The 17,181-nt window shown below is 45.4% G+C and overlaps 1 protein-coding gene across 3 annotated transcripts in view; it reads right to left on the bottom strand.

Annotated features, from left to right (window-relative positions):
• The window catches only part of Brf (Brf RNA polymerase III subunit), a 111,943-nt gene that overhangs the window by 54,678 nt on the left and 40,084 nt on the right, over positions 1-17,181 (bottom strand). For all 3 annotated transcript variants that reach the window (XM_077680723.1, XM_077680724.1, XM_077680725.1), the window contains exons 8-9: positions 5,548-5,689; positions 2,368-2,712 (exon numbers count right to left, since the gene is read on the bottom strand). In XM_077680723.1, the coding sequence (XP_077536849.1) occupies positions 2,368-2,712; positions 5,548-5,689 (487 nt within the window). The remainder of the gene's footprint in view (positions 1-2,367; positions 2,713-5,547; positions 5,690-17,181) is intronic.

Here is a 17,181-nt window from a genome sequence, read left to right as displayed (position 1 = left end):
CATCGAGACGCTCGAGGCAGACTGAAAACCCCGAAGATGCCGTCCGTTTTGCGATTCTCGCCGACCACACGACTTCTGGCATTGACGCTGATATCTGCCGACAACAGACATCGTCGTATGAAATGCAGACGGACGATTTGGCATGCATTTTGGCAAAGCGCGCAGGCGCCAGGCGATGCTGACAGTGGCTTATCGTAACACGGCTTGACAGCGCACACAAACGCTCAAAGTGGGCAGTAGCGTCTTCCTTCTGTTACTATCTTCTGTTAAGTTTTTATGCTTCTTTTACAGAAAAAATGTGGCCTAAAGCATTATTTAGGCTCATTTTGGTCGATACACTGCAGGCCCCCCCGTTGCGTCATCATATCCGGAGGCTTTGGGTGTGACGTAGTCAGTGCCGCATTTGCTTGTATTTTTAGACGTAAAAATTGAATAACTTTCTTATTTTCACACCAATCCTGATAATTCTTTTGCGTCTGTATCTGAACGACATGAAGAACCGATGCAGGGCCACAAAAGTACCTGTAAGAAAAGTGTTGCAGGGGCCCTTTAATGGATGCAGCGTTATTCGTACCCGGTTTTAGAAAGAAGAGCGCACCATAGAGCCAAAAAACTGGCGCACATCTAAGAACACAGTACTGCTAGTACAAGGTACAGTTGAAGCTTGATTGAACAAAGTCCTAGAGGCGCACAAAACATTTTGTTAAAGCAGGAACTCTATAAAATTGAGAGAGCGTTACGCCGACGGGAAATTGCCATGGAACGCTAACTTGTTCACTAATTCAAGATATTCGTAAAACCGGGTTTCGCAAAATTCAGGTTCAACTGCAGCTACCTGCCCTACTGGAGCATATTCAGTCGAGGGTTTGATGAACGCTCGTCTGGTTGGAAGGATACATTGAAGAAGCTAGAAAGCACTGACCAATGTATAAAACAGAAAATCATGCACCTTTCCATCTAACGACGACGATGGTTGAACGCGAAGCTTTCTTGTAACGGATTTGTTGGTTGGCCAATCCCACACTGCGAGTATGTGCTACTTTGGGGGGTACGCACCACTTTTCTAGCATACCCACAGCAGCTCTCAGGTGTGCACTCCGCAGGCCTAACGTTTTGGTTCAGGTGTACAGCGTGAATTGGTACCTGCTGCTTGGCGTTCGCTTCGACCATGCAAAATGGAGCAATTGAATAGATGCCGGCTTCATAACGCAAGGGACCAAAGTTCGATTCCGGCCACGGGAAGCATTTTTATCTTTCACTTCATCCACGATCGTTGATCATCATCGTCAGAGAAAGTTGGCTTTCCTATTGGCATTGGATGCATCAGTGAGGACACCAAAGCTTCGTTTTTAACACTAAGAGTGACGTCTTGGTTCCCGTACGGGAGCAAAAATGTCTCTTAGTTTTTCAAGCGAAGCTTCTATTGGCTACGTGCGTCGTCGGTGGTGGCGTATGCCAAAACACCTTGAGGCAAAGCCAACTTTACCCGCATGCTCTAATGATGATGACACTCTCCTTGGAGTGTTTCGTGTGTACATGTGTACTCACTCGGGTGGATTGGCCAGGGATAAGGGTTGACTGAGCCCCTGCTAAAGCTTATGGATTGAATTGTAAGACTGAAACCCTCCCAGGCATTTCCCTTCTCGGGCACAGCTCTCGCTCGTCGCTCACAACTGGCATGGGCGCGCATGCTTAAGTGTTGTGTTCTATCATGCCACAATGGGAACCAATCAGCGCCGTCACTCGCATCACGCCACATCGCACGTGCGGTCACTCGCTCTCGTCAGGCAGTTCACCTTCTAGTGCAGCATGGGTAGGCCATGCGTGGTTCACTCCGCGGAAGAGTGGGCAGCCAATAAAGAAACTAACGTTCCCGTTAACCGCAGAAGAATGAACTACAATAATGTATTCCACACATTTGCATTCGAGAGAAGCTCAAAGAAATAAAAGGGTTTCATTTTGGTCAATCAATGGTTTTGCATTTAGATTTCGGTCATTGCATTTTGATTTGGGCAGAAGTGTTCTCATTTTCGTTCACTGCGTTTCAATTTTGGTCGTTTTCGTTTCCACTGAGGTCAAGCTTCACAAGCCCGCCCCCCTGTTTCCGGAGGGAAGGGGTCAGTATTTTCACTTTATTCATTGGTTGACACCTTTTAGCTTCATCAACGGAGCGTACTCAATGCAAGTGTGTTTTCTCTTTCTTGTGTTTGGTCATTTTAGCGCTGTTCTTTTCTTTTAAAAAGGCATCAATTCGCCAAATCTCCTGTTATACCTAATGTGAGATGTAGAACAGAACTACGAACAATGAAGTTATGGGGTGAGAGAGAGAGAGAGAGGTCTCCAGAGCCGGGAGAAGGGGGCACTCACCCACGCAGTCCTTCACGCTCATGCACTCCTGGATGCTCTCCTTCAAGCCCAGTGTGGCCGCGGTCGGTCGTAACGAGCTCGCCAGCTGCTCAGACAGACTTTCGGTCGGGCGCTTGGGGCCGGCCGGCTCGTCGACGCACACCACGTCGTCTGGGTTTGAGTTGTCGTTGTCGTCCACGACGAGTGGCTGCTGCTCTGTGCCGCCGTTGACGGACAGGGCCGGGGTGGAGGCGCCACTGCGTGGCTGCGAAGAGTCGTCGATGCAGGCACTGATGGTCTCCATCGTCTTGCCCACGATGAACTCGTTGGAGATCTTATTTTCTTCCTCCACGGTCAGGTGACGCTCTGGGGACAAATGAGAGGGCATTCTGATCAGGGACGTAGCCAGAGGGGGTGCTTGGGGGACCCCCTCCAAAGTTTTTTTTTCATGTAGCGCTTATTAGTTGGTGTTCCTTCAGGCAAAACACCCCACTTCCGATAACCCACAACGCCCTACGAAAAATTTCTGGCTATGGCCATGGTTCTGATCGACCAGAATTGTCCAGAGGGTGAAAAAAAAAACAGAAAAAAAAAGGCTATTAAGGTGGGTGATTTCAATCAATGGTTTTCTTTTTCTTTTTCCCAACAAAAGCTGCTCCATCCCATAGGCATTGCTTGGAAAGTTGACTTTGTTTCCATTAAACTGCACTAGCTTTGCATCAAGTTCCACAAGTTGCCGAAGAGTGAAATAGTTTTAAGGGACCACAGGAACTCTTTCCCAATATTTCAAAGAAGCCCCACGAAACCAACCTATCATCAGAGATTAGAACAGCTGTGGAAAACTCAGACAGAATGGCCGCTGCCCACATTTCATCTTTCCGAGGGGCCGCGAAGACAAAATACAGGTTTTGTTGATTTAAAAATACCAACTTTATTGCAAACTTCAAAACACGTCAAGCAGTGGCCACTTCCCAGCCACTTTCAAGCAATTTCTCTGATTTCACAGAATCCTGCCTGCGGGATTGGTAACCACTGACCGAAGCCATCGCCAAGAAACACGACTGTGGTTTCGGTGGGGCCCCTAGTTCTACTTGATCGCATCACTCGAATACTGACGTGCAATTAACACACTGATCACTCTGTTTCGGTGGCGGCTCACATCATGTCACTCCCGCCCTCAGTATGCCACTGTAATGTGAGGTTTTAAGGTTTATCAACATTTCTTGCACATTTTTCACTTAAGGGGGGGACAGTGCTCTTAAAATGGCAGCATCTCGTGGATGATGGCGAAGGTACGGAGTACGGGGACTCGAAATGACATCCAAGTTGCGCCTTGAGTGACATTTGATTTGCGCCCCAACCGTCATTTGATTTGAGTCGTGAGTTGCACCTTGATTACTCCCTAAATGAAACTGCAACTCACGGCTCAAATCGAATTTCGCTTGATGGTGGTGTGCGCGCGGATGGACGCGGACAGACATTGGGGGGTCCTAAGGTACTCCGCACCGTTACAGGCGAGGGAGCAAGCCGTTTGACTCTCGGGCACTAACTCACTGTCATAGCCCAATGGGTAAGACGACTGACACTACCTCTGTCTGGTCTACCAGACACAGGCTCGAATCCTGCCGGTGACTGTGTGATTTTTTGCGATTGTAAATGCTATGCACACGGACGCGGACGGACATTGTGTGGTCCTAAGGTACTCCGCACCTAAAAACAGCTTCCTTTATTTGTCATGTAAACTCTGTGAAACTTGCCAGACTTGGTGCTTTTTTCCCACTGATTTACAATGTGGCATTATTTTTCACAAAGTAAATTAGTTACCAAGACAATTAGAGATAATTAGCCAGTTTTGTAGGAACAATAGACAAAACAGTGTTAGTCATAACTGAAATCGTTATATTTTGCATTATTATGAACCCTGGTGAGCACAATACGAAAATCTTTCTTTTTTTTTTTTTTTTGATGCACCGCTTATAACTTATGTTACAGGCCCCTGAACTTTGGTGGCACCAGTGGCAAGGACAGATTTCAAATGCCCATTTCAGACACCGAAGTTTAATGGCCTGCAAAATTAGTTATAAGTGGTGCATAAAAAAAAGGTCCTCTTATTGCACTTGCCAGGGTTCATAGTATTGGAAAAGATAAAGATTTCCGTTTTATGACTAACACTGTCTTGTCTATTGTTCTTACAAAAATGGATAATTACCTCTAATTATCTTGGTAACTAATCGACTTGCTGAAAAAATATTGCCATACTTGAAATCACTGGGAAAAACGCAGCACGACTGGCAAGTTTCCCAGAGTTTTTTAACCAATAAAGGAAGTTGTTTTAAGAGCAGTGACCCCCCTTAGAATGACCTCTTTTGTGGCTGTAATGAAGCAGAATGTGTTACCAAGGGCTAGTTCTGCCAAGCTAAACAAAGTCGTACTACTTTGTCTTCACGGTCCCCTTAAGGGGGCAGACTGGTCGTAGAGCTATTTCTTTTATTTACTAAGCAATTTTAATGAAACTGCACAGTATAATGGAGTTTTTGTGCTGGATTCAAATCTGCAATTAGATATCTTGCACATTGATTATTTTTTGAGGTAGTTAATGATTAACTGTCATCATTTTGGGTCACAATTACAAAATAACCACGCCATACAGAACGGCAATTATCCCGCGGCTAGGCAGACAAATTACTAGAGAGCACAACGTTGGAATAACTTTCTTGGTTTAGCGATTTTTGGTCATTTTACAACACACTGAACTTCACTCCTCCCACGCTCTGCCAGAAATGGCTCACAAGTGGGGTCAATTGAGCGCAATAAAACTTTTACAAAGCCTCCATTTGAAAAAAATTGCTTTCAACATTGCATTCTCTGCACATTTAGGTATAAGAAACAAAACAAATTACAGTTATATCTGCTGTTGGTGCCGAGATATCCGAGGGCGAATTGCTAGCTTTGCACTGCAAGAAAAGTGCCGTTTCACCATCGAATTGTGCACGAACTGAGCTGTAGAGTGCACCTTAAAATGCTATTATAATATAATAACAACAAAATATGGTGCCTTTTGACGAGGAAATTCGCAGACTGATAGAAAAATGGCCATGGATGCCGAAGACGCCATTTTTCAGAACACCTTTTTTGACCGTTCTTTCAGCCCCAAAGACCCATCTGCCCCCTTAGGGGAATCAGAGGCCCCGCAATGCTCACCTTTGGCGAAGCGGCCGCGGACCTTCTTGCGGCGGTCTTCCAGCTGGCCCTCAATCTGCTTCTGGAGCACGCGCACCTCCTCAGACACCTTCTCCAGGTGCCCCTGGTCCTCCACCAGCTGCTTCTGCTTCTTGCGCGCTGCCTGCACCAAGTGCACGTGCACGCAACACCCCAACGCCCTCAGCACAATCGCCTCGCCCACCGAACCACCCCCTGCCCACAAGTTACAACTGCCATTCCGTGCCTGTGACAGCTACCAATGTCTCGCTCAAAGTTTATGCCCGTTCCCCACGGGCAACTTTGTCCCAAGCACTATAAAAGCAACTCTAATGACAGCAGTGGTCATGGCCTCTTGGGACAGCCTAACTTTGTCTAGGAAGTGTTTTCAAAGGGCCCTGCAACAGACACCAGACTCGGCCTACCTTGCAACATCAACCTTGCCTTGCGCAAACAACGCAGCACGCCGTAACATTTCAACGCACCCAGGACACGCTGCATTTGGCAGGCTGCATCAGAGACACATGTTGGGTCATTTGGTTAAAACTGCGTTTTAGAGCTACCCTTCTTAGGGCCAGCTTTAACCACTACTATAGACAGACGAATAGCACCGCCGTACTATGCAAGGCTTTGGTCAAAATATTCATCAAGTCAAAATGTGCTACATGCCGAACCTGCTGTTTACTTGACTGTAGTTTTGATCCTGTTGCTTTTCTAGGCACCTTTTAACCTTCTGTTCCTGTTGAAAGCTGACTAGCCCCAGCATGTTGTGTTTTCGTCAAGCATAAAAACGGCCCATGACACAAGGTCTGAGCCCCCCTTTTGGTTGCACTAGCTTTGCTAAGAGTTATGCACACACGAGGAATGATATCAGAACAGTTTATAGCCTCGTCAGTTTTGTTGTCAAGGCAATGCTCAGTTTGTACGTCAAAATGGTGTCTGCTATAATAATTGATGAACTGGGACTGCCCTGACAGTGTTTGCTGTAGTGTAGTCAAGCATCAGCAGATCCACATTTTCACAAACACAGCGACGACCGATTACTTGGACCCTTAAGAGACTGAGACAATGTCCGAAAAATCAGGCAGTCTAAAAAAGCAAATGTGCCTCCGATAAGCTCAGTGTCGTGGTGCTTCCAGCACCAGACCCGGAGTCCGAATAATAGAGCATGTTCGAAAAGTTAGGCGTCCGAAAAGTTAGGCGTTTGAAAAATCGGTCGTCAGCTGTACATACTCATTCAAAAGAGCGAGACATAATGACCAAGAAACCTACATGCCCTTGTTGTTTGCTCTCCAATTGATCAGAGCACCTATTAGGGTGACCACCTTCATGCTAGCAAAATGCAGGACATGCTGACCAGGGGGGTGATTAAATACTGGCAAGACATTTGGCGAGAAATTTACTCTGGCAATGTGTTTTCATCTCGTGTATGTGCCAGGGAAACAGAGCAACTGATACAGAGTTGAAGTTCAAACGCACATAGCCCAAATTTGCTCAGACAGCCAGCGATCGCAGCCACCCACTAGCCTTGCACCCTGCTGGACTCGGGTGTTTGATCGCCCGAGTAGCTATCGCGACACATGTACAGCAGCTACGAGTAGTGTAGCTAGCTAGCAGTCGTGTGGGTATGTTCACTAGATGTTTATCAAAGCTGTTACTGTGGAGGTATTTGTGCATAGGGATTTAACAAAAAGAGCATGCAGTGCTACGCAAGACTCTGAAATACACATTTACGAAAAAACAATTCCGTCTTACGCCTCACAGACAAGGTTAATTGTCGCAAAAGGCAATATGCAATGTCAGCAGCAAGCTTTCTGGATCTCACAAGAGGGCTTTGTGTCTACTTTGTGTCTACCCATGAGGAAGGCATACCCTGCAGCAATGCGAGTGCTGGCAGAGGAAAGATAACAGCAAATTTCTACCTTATGCGAATAAATTGTATATAGCCATCATGAGTGCACTGCACTCCAAAATAAGTTAACACTATCAAGTGCAACGTCTTAAGGAAAATTTCCTTACTGAACCCTGAAATGCTTCAAACACAACTGATTACCGTGCCGTAGCTTGTGGGGGATAACACTCAGTGAAACTATTTTGCTGAGCTTACTGCTTTGCCCAAAATCGAATCACCTCAACACATATTGGCCTGGTAGCAGCTAAAAACTCAGCTACACACGCACACCTGCCTACAATTTAAAGGGGCACTAGAGGCTGAACGACTTTTTGCTCTAACTGAGAGAGCACACCATTCAAAGCTGTTTTGGCTTTTGCTTGAGAGCAAACAATGCATTGTTTGTTTAGAAACAAGTAATTCCAGCTTTCATTTCTCCCTTGTTTCCCTCCCATTTTTATGCGACGAAAAAAAAATGGAAGCGATCAACATCGTGAAGAGGGACTGCCGCCTTACAAAAGCAGCAGCAACCACTTGTGCGGTTTCCCAGCACAACAGAAAACAGCCGAACATGTCATTTAGCCAACCGCACCAGCTATCTTGGAGCTTCTTTGCCAGCGGTTGTCACACAAAATAAGCCCGGACAGTGAAAACGGGGCAATGACTCTCACATTCACCTGCACAAGTTTCCCGACAACGGCACTTACAACTACACAAAACACGGGACCACAATCAAAACTCAAAACTGCAGAAAGTTTTACCCGCAGTTGTTGTAAACCAACCTGCTTAACAATTGCTCGTTCCTTTTTAAAAAAATACAGTTTGCAAGAGTTCCTGCAAACATTTGTTTACATTCATGTGCGCCTGCTTTTTATGTCTCTTTCAGTAAACTGCTCGGACAAGCTCCACCAATCCTAGGCTTCACCATTGACGATTTGCGACATCCAATATTGTGGGGCGGGAGAGTGCTATAAGCTGGCGATGCCTGCCTTCGTGCTTTTGGCATTTTCTGCGTTAATAATAAGCAGCTGTTGCTACGGCGAGTGGCATACACATATTAGCATTTATCAACCTGTAATCTACCCCCAGAGTCCAACTTCTTTTTTAACTTTAGCATCCCTAACACCAACGACCGAACAAGCCCGGTGGATTTCTATTCGCTGCCACAGGTGAAACTTCAGCGCCTACTGACTGTGTGCTCAGACTCCGGTAACAACTGCGGGCGGCAGCGCTTTATACTTACGTCCAAATCAGCATCGCTAGTTGTTGGCAAGAGATCGAAGTCCTGAAACAAAGCTGCCAATGTGTCAGGGCTTAGAACTAAGAGCCCTTACCTCCCCAACTCACCAACTTATGCACACTCAGGCTCAAAAACTACAGCCTCAAAACTACGTACTTGCGTCCGAAACGACATCACTACTTGTCGACAAAAGCTCGAAGTCCTGAAACAGAGCGCTGCAAATCAATCAGGACTTTTATTGTAGAATTAAGAACGCTTGCCCTCAAATGGCTCACTAGCTTATCCACACCCAGGTTCAATGACTACATTTCTTAAACTAGAAATATAAAATGTAGGCCCAGAAACAGGCATTAAACAGAAAGGTATTTAGATCATATTCCTTCCCTGAAGAAGGGGACAGCGAACTGAAAAAAGTGTTGCAGTGGTCCCCTGAACACAACCAAGCTATATGTCGATATTTTAAACAACCTTCATGCTCATGAGCATTTCGTTGTAAAAAAATGCCTAATACAGTTGAACCCCTTTATAAGAGACACGTACCGGGGAGCAGTTTCTGTCTGTTATACGAGATGTCTCTTATAAGCAGGGAACCATGGTTTCACTTACTAATAAGACCCTAGTTCAATGTGGGCACTGTATGACTAAAACAAGCCCAAAATAATGCTACAGCATGCTGCAAAAGATTCATTGTAATTTATGTTTGGTCCCCAGAATTTATGAAACAGTTCTGAATCTTTGTTTGCTTCATGACTGTATTTACACTGTTTTTTACAACCGATTTTCCTTTCCTTTCACTGTTTGTGGAAGATGAATCGTAGATGTTGAGTTCACAAGCCTGATGAATAACCAGAGCGCACAGCTTCTTCCACTGTGTGCTCAGGCTATTCATTACACTTGCAGGACTCAACATCTGCGATGCTTCTTGATTGGGAGCTATGCGAGTGGGAGAGCCCGCATGTGCAGTAGCGCTCCAATGGATGGCAGTAAGCTTCAACCTTTTCTGTAAGTTGCATTTCCATTGGCAGGGCTTCTCATCGTCATTTCATAGCTGACTGAACCACTGCGTGTTTGCTGAAGTTATAATAAATAGCGACTGCAAGTGTCTGTCGTCCACCTGTGTTTCCACAATGGAAGCAACTGCAATTAGTGACTGGTGGCACTGCATCTTAAGTTAAAATGTCTGTTACAAGCGAGATTATTGATTAAAGTTCAAGGATGACTCATTCCTTATTCCTTCCACATCTGATGTCTGTTATAAAAGAAGTGAATTTAATGGTAAAGATAGGGGAGCCAAACACGTGGATGAATAGTGTCTCTTATACCCATTTGTCTCTTACATCAATGTCTCTTATAAAGAGGTTCAACTGTAATAGCTTCAAACTTCAAATTTTTTGTAAAATTTGAGGTCTAGCTCAACAGGATGCCTAGCATGTGTTTAAAAAACCCTCTTGACTGATGGTACAGCTCGCTATAATAAAAAAAATATGCAGAAAGAAAAAAGAACAAAATGCTTGCAAACCTGAATGCTAGGACGGAGAAGAAAAAATTCAGGTTGCATGGTAATTACAATCAAGCCTCGTTAGCACAAACCTGCTCCATTAGGCCGTAGATTGTAAACAAAAAGTAGATGTCGAAACAATACCGCTGTTCTGAATGCCTCCCCACCAGGTACTTCTTGCCAAGTCCCTGCGGTACTACGCTTTCTCCTGCGCCCTACTCAACTCAATTCTTTCTCTCCACGCATTGCAGAACGTCTCTCATCACCCTCGAAGGTATGACAGGCCGGATGGTATGACAAAAGCGAATGTACAAAAGGATGGTATGACAAAAGCGAATGCAGTTACGGCTGTTATTTGCACAGTTGCATACTTACTCGTACAGGTAACATTAGAGAAGTGTCGTACCTGAAATTGCAGCACAAAGGACACACACGGCTAAAGCAGGCTTCAATGCCACGTTTGTCCACGTTCTCGTTAACCGCAACAAAAGGCGCTTCGCACACGACTGTTACACGACAGCTCGCAAGAGCTTACTCGTCTCCTCAGCTCATTTCCGAAGATACGAACGGCTGAAGTTAAGAAATGAAGTCACTGGAAATGATTACTGTATTTACTGATAATAACTCGCGTAATCCTCGCACTCGCGTAATCCTCACACCCCTAATGTGAGCCACCAAAACTTGGATTTTTTGGTTCCTCGCATAATCCTCGCACCCCCAACTTTGCAGCGGCGAAAGTTGCCTGCTCGCAAAACCCGCGTGGTGCATGCGCTCTCCAACGCGCGCCCTCCCCCGCCACCTCTCCGTTCGGCGGAGAGCGCTGTGTATCCAAGGCCATCCAGGCGCCCTAACAACCCTAGCAGCATGTTAGGCGCCTGTTAAACAGGTGCCCTAACACGCTGCTCACACTGTCCTTGAGCCGGTTTCGCGTGCGTGCAACTAGACGGCGTTCGCGCAGCCCGCTGTCGTGTCGTCGTCGTGGTCCCATCACTCGCGTCAACGGTGGATAGTTCACTGCCATTTTGACAACTTTTTGATCTCTTTGTTTTGTGCTTGGTGCCGCTTTCAAATTGAAAGCGATAGAGTACACGATCGAACACGGCAACCGCGCCGCAGGCAGGCACTTCGGCGTCACCCACTTCAATGTGCGTTACTGCAGGGGTAGGGTGCACGCACATGACGACTACGAGATAGGGCGAGCGCCAGAAAGCAAAGGCGGCAATTTCATGATCGCTGATCGACGAGAGACTATTTAAGTTGTAAATAATAAAATAAAAAGAAATAGCTGCTGTTCGCAACACTGAGCTTACATATACAAAAAACGACCGCTACATTTAGCGGGATTGGCAGGAGGCAGATTGGTTGATGATGATTTCTATTGGTTTCCCCTTTGTATCGGGGTGATGACATGTCATCTGACCAAAAAGGACTAATATACAGTCAAACTCCGCTACAACGAACTCCGCTACAACGAAATTCCCGCTTCAACGAAGGTTTTTCGATTCCCTGCCCGCATCCCATAGGCCCCAATGTATTAAAACTCCCTCCACAACGAACCACTTTTTTTATTGTTCTCCCGGTTCAACGAAATTTTCCCGGGACACAAGTGTTCCGGCATGGTGTTCCGACGGTACCGACGTCAGTGACCGTGTCGCAGGTCATGGACTCCTTGGACGTTTTACGTAGTTTCCTTGGCGCCCATGACGATGATATCGCCATGCAGCTCCTCGCAGACTGTGAGCAGCGCATTCTCCCGTTGCTCGTGCGAAAGCGCAAACAGTAAAAAATCAGCGATTTTTTCAAGTTTTGGAAATAAAATGCTCCCAGAGTGTCGTGCATATCCTGTGCATATCCGTGACCGCAAATTAAAATATAAACTCCGCGCTGTGATTTCACGATGCCTGCTTTTGCGCGGATCTCCACGAGTATGAAGCGCATATTACAACGCTGGTCTAAGCGCCGCGAGACGCGTTGTGACCGCAAATTACGATATAAACTCCGTGCTATAAAAAGGGTGCTATTTTTGGCGGAGCGAGCTCCAAGCAAGTTGGCAACATTGGGGCGAAAAGGCAGGTGGGAGATTTCACGACGCCAGTTAGACGCCTGCCCTGTTTTCTTTATTTACTGATTTTTCCACGACAACGAAATTCTCGCTACAACAAAATTTTTCGCGATCCCCGTGAATTTCGTTGTAGCGGAGTTTGACTGTACCTATGTTTTACACTTTTGGTTCAATACTAGCGCTGCTTAGGGCAGGCACAAAAAGCTTATTAGGCACAAAATACTTTTTTTTTTTCCTGTTACAGGTGGTAACTGTCCTAGGCAATATTCCCCTCTCTGCTTTTCGTCCACCAGCATTCTAATCTTCTTTTCGTCCCCTCGACAGCCTTGAAGTTAACTTCCTCTGTGATACCCTTAAATCCTAGGGCTTCTGAAAGCCCAATATTCCCTTCATGTAGATTTGGATGGATACCCTCACATTCTAACACGATGTGCCGCATAGTTTCTGTTTCTTTTCCGCAGACCACGCATACCCCATCATTTTGTGAATACTTCCCCACAAAACTCTTAGTTCGCAGGCAACCTGCTCTAGCCTCAAAAAGCAAAGCACTGCCCTGGGAATTATCGTAGAAATTTTCCTTTCTGATGTTCACCTTCTCAGCCCTGTACATCTCTAACGACGTTTTAGCTTCCATTTTTTCCCTCCATTTATTCGTTTCAATCTGCCTTGCCTCTTTTTTGGTTACCATGGCTGTTTTGGATTCCCCACTGTTCTTTCCGTATTTCATCGTTAGCCTTCTAGTCTTTCTTAACCACTGCGTGTCCACGCTTTTCAAGTATAGGTACCTAAATACCTTAGCTGCCCACCTTCGTTGATCCATTGCCCTCAACCTCATCTCAAAGCATATTTTACTCTGAGCTTCTCTAACTTCAAACGACGCCCAGCCCATATCCCCCTGAACTGCTTCGTTAGTTGTTTTTCCATGCGCGCCTAAGGCCAAACGTCCTACCGTTCTCTGGTTTACTTCAAGGCCTGATAGGACGTCTGATTTTAAGCAGAGTACAGCATTCGCAAACGTGAGACCCGGAACCATTACTCCTTTCCACATTCCTCTTACTACTTCATATTTGTTATACCCCCACAGAGCTCTATGCTTCATTATAGCTGCGTTTCGCTTTCCCTTAACCTTAAGTTGCTCCTCGTGAGTACTTAAGTAGTTATCCCCTTCGTTTATCCACACTCCCAAATATTTATATTCCTTCACTTTAGGTAATTCGCCTTGCTGGATAGACACTACGTCAGTGGTAGCGTCATTGAAAACCATTATTCCTGATTTTTCTGCACTGAAATTTAATCCGAGGTCAGTGGCTTCCTGGCCGCAAATATTTATTAGCCGCTGCATATCGGTTTGGTTATCAGCTAAAAGAACAATGTCGTCTGCGTATAACATTCCCGGAATATGCTGTTGTACCACTTCGCCTTGCAGCATATGGGTTAGGCTAAACCCTACTTGACTTTTTTCCAGTTTCTTTTCTAACCCTGCCATGTAAAGCATGAACAGTATTGGGCTCAAAGGGCATCCCTGTTTCAGTCCCCGATGGATGTTGACCTGCTGGGCGCATTTCTTTCCTTCCCAAGTAAGGTGCACTCTATTGTCTTTATAGATTGCTATAAGGAACTGTACTAACTCGTCATCTAATCCCTGGAGTTTCAGCATTCTCCACAGCCGTTCTCTGTTTACGTTGTCATATGCCCCTTTAATGTCCAAGAACGTAATCCATAGTGGTCTCTTCTGTGCTTTCGCAATTTCAATGCATTGCGTTATCACGAACAGATTGTCATCCAGTCGCCTGTCTTGTCTAAATCCATTCTGCAGTTCCCCAAGTATTTCATTTTCTTCCATCCATGCTTGAAATTCTGATTTTATCTCCTGCATTACGAATCTATACACCACTGACGTTACTGTGAGTGGTCTGTATGAATCAATACTGGCTTTGTCTCCTCTGCCTTTATATATTAAATTCATCCTACTTTCCACCCAGTCCTCTGGTATTTGTTTGGTTTCTATCACCTTATCTATTGCCCTCATAAACGATTCCTTACTTTTAGGTCCAAGTAGGTTTATCAGTTGCATTGGTATTCCGTCCGGGCCCACTGCTGTCTGGGGGGAAACCTTTTGCTCTGCTTTTTTCCAATCAAGGTTGCTCAAACTTATTTCCCTTTCCGCAGTCTTTTGTGGCGCTGATGTTATCGGTGCAGGTTTCCCTACCACTATTGTCCTAAACTTCTCACTAATCACTCGATGAATATGCGCCAACGCGTGCTCTCCTTCTAAATGTTCCCCCTCCTCATCAATCAGGAATTTTTGATGGTTATCGTTTTTTGAGCTTAGTGATTTTACATGGTCCCAAAACTTCTTGGATGCGCTTTTGTCCTTCTTCCGTATTTCTGCCATCCATTGTTCGCTTTTCTGCTTGATCTTCGCTTGCACCATCTTCTGCACTTCTAGTTTTTTCCCACGGTAGACCTCCCACTTTTCCTTCACTACCTCCGGTTCCATACCAGTTCTTTTTGCTTCTCTATGTTCTCTCGACGCCTTTCTTCGCTGGTCAATAGCCTCTTTTATTTCCTTATTCCACCAGCTTCTCGGCTTTCTCTTCCCTTTCCATTGGTTTCGTTCCTTTGCTTCATTCATCTTACCCTTTATCAACGCAATCATTTCGTCGTAATCCCAATTTTTGCCTGGGTATTTATTAATTTCATCTTCCAATCTATCAGCGATGATCTTTAACTGCTCATTATTCAAATTATTTCCTACTATTGTACCTATTTCTGCATTTGTCCGGGTTGCGCCTCCAAAGTGCAAGCTAAACCGCTTGTGGTCGCTTCCTAAGCTGTCTGTTCCATTTTCATCTATCCTCATTTCCCGCAGCCTTCCGTATACTGTCTCGGATACTAAACTGTAGTCTATGCTGGACTGTCTGTTACCGCTTTCCCACGTTATTTGTCCGTCACACTTGCTTTCCGTGTTTACTATTACAAGCCGGTTTTCCTGGCATAGATCTATCACTAGAGAACCGTTGTGGTCTGTGTATCCATCCAAACCTTCTATATGGGCATTCATATCTCCAACTATGACTATTTCGCCCGAATCCTTGAACTCGTTTATATCTCTTCTCAAACAGTTTACCATTTCCTCATTTTCCTCCCTAGCACTACTTCCGGTCCACAGATACACCACTCCTAACCATGTATTTTTCCCCTCTATGGTGCCTCTAACCCATAGATGCTCTTTACACCTTTCATGCACTCTCTGCCAGTCGGTCCCTTGTTTAATGAGCATGCCAACACCTCCCCCTTTCTTCATTCCTGTGGTCCTGTTGCAACCTTCCCAGACATGCAACACTGTGCACCGGATTTTTTTTTCCCCGCATAATTCTCGCACCCCTAACTTAGCATTGACTTTTCCGAAAAAAAAGTGCGAGGATTATGCGAGTAAATATGGTACGTGTGCATAAACCCAACTGCTCGCTCAACAGAAATGCCGGTGTGTAATGCTGCCGCAGCAATTACGCCCACTGCTCTACACAGTTTAGTTTTTCCCCCTTCACGACAACAGCTGCTTCGCCGACAACTTGCATTGCTAAAAGGGGATCCAGTGCTGGTGGTCAGACTCATTGGTGAATCCCGCAGGGGTGCTTGCTTGTGCTTTGCGACTGTGCATAATAAAGTGGGATGAACTGCGGCAACTCAACGCCAGAATGTCCTCGGCTTTGAAATTGCCAAAATTGCAGCTGTCGTCTTCTGCCACCACATGGCATGTGGTACTATCTCAATCGTGAGGTCATGTCATACCGGTTATGGCATATATATACGTCTGCTTTTGCTGTACACATTTTACCCCCGAATATGACACGTGCGGGTGCACTCCAAACAAAAAAATTTCCTGTGTGCACATGTGGCTCCCACTTCATTGTCACTGTCATCACTTTTTCGTGACCTTTCATCTCCAATGCGATAATGAGGAATGATGTTGCCTCGAAAAATGATGACAATGTATTTGTTACGTGAGGAATGACGAGCCTGATCCCGATCCCTATTAATCGATTGATTGGTTGTGGCGTTCAACACGCCCAAGTTACAAAGTGTGTCGTAGTGAAGGGCTCCTCTGGACTAATTTCCATCACCTGGGGATCTTCAACCTGCTCTGAAATCTCGACACCCGGGCATTTTCGCTTTTCACCTCCATCGGAAACGCAGCCACCATGGTCGCGATCAAACCCGCGTCCTTGGGTTCAGTCAGCAGCACAACGCCATAGCCACTGAGCCACCGCGACGGGCAATCCCAGTCCCACTTATCACACTAAGGACGGGGCAGGTTAAGGGGGGACGTGGCTTTCAAAATCAACTTTTTTATTTCTTTGTGGATTTTGATGAAAATTGGCACAGCAACTGGAAATGCTTCTGTGATAACACCATAAAAATTTGAAGTTAATATTTTGATAACTTTTTTATGTATGAAATTTTCTTTCTGTTCCGCTTGTACCGAGCTTGAGCGGCTTATAAAACACGATAGAAAACTTGTTCGAAGTGCTTTGCATTCCCAAATGAATGGGCGAGGTCGCGACAGTTTTAGAATTTTTTTTTACAACACAATGTTTTTTAGTTTTCATTTTTTTAGAGGTTAATGTGCAACAGGCATGTCAACTGTGAACGATTATTTGATTAAAAAAATCACAAAAAACAAATCTGGAAAACCAAAAGTGTCACGACCTAAACAGTTCATCAAGGAATGTAATGCAAGAAACGGAATCAAAATAGACCCAGCGGTCACGAAGAAATCCCTGGGACAAGCGACACAGGTGGCATAAAAAAGCGTTTTGAGAAAACGGCTTCCGAAGTTGCAACATAGGTTTCACATATCAAAAGTCGTCACGGTTGTAGCCTTTCATGTCCTTTTGAACATGGGGCTTCTGGAAGGCCTTGCCTTGAAATTGGAGTGCCTT

This window comes from Haemaphysalis longicornis, unplaced genomic scaffold (genome assembly GCF_048455015.1).
Source record: "Haemaphysalis longicornis isolate Haplotype H1 unplaced genomic scaffold, Haemaphysalis longicornis Haplotype H1 scaffold_8, whole genome shotgun sequence".
Lineage (NCBI taxonomy): Eukaryota > Metazoa > Arthropoda > Arachnida > Ixodida > Ixodidae > Haemaphysalis > Haemaphysalis longicornis.
This window is presented reverse-complemented; position numbering and strand designations above follow the sequence as displayed.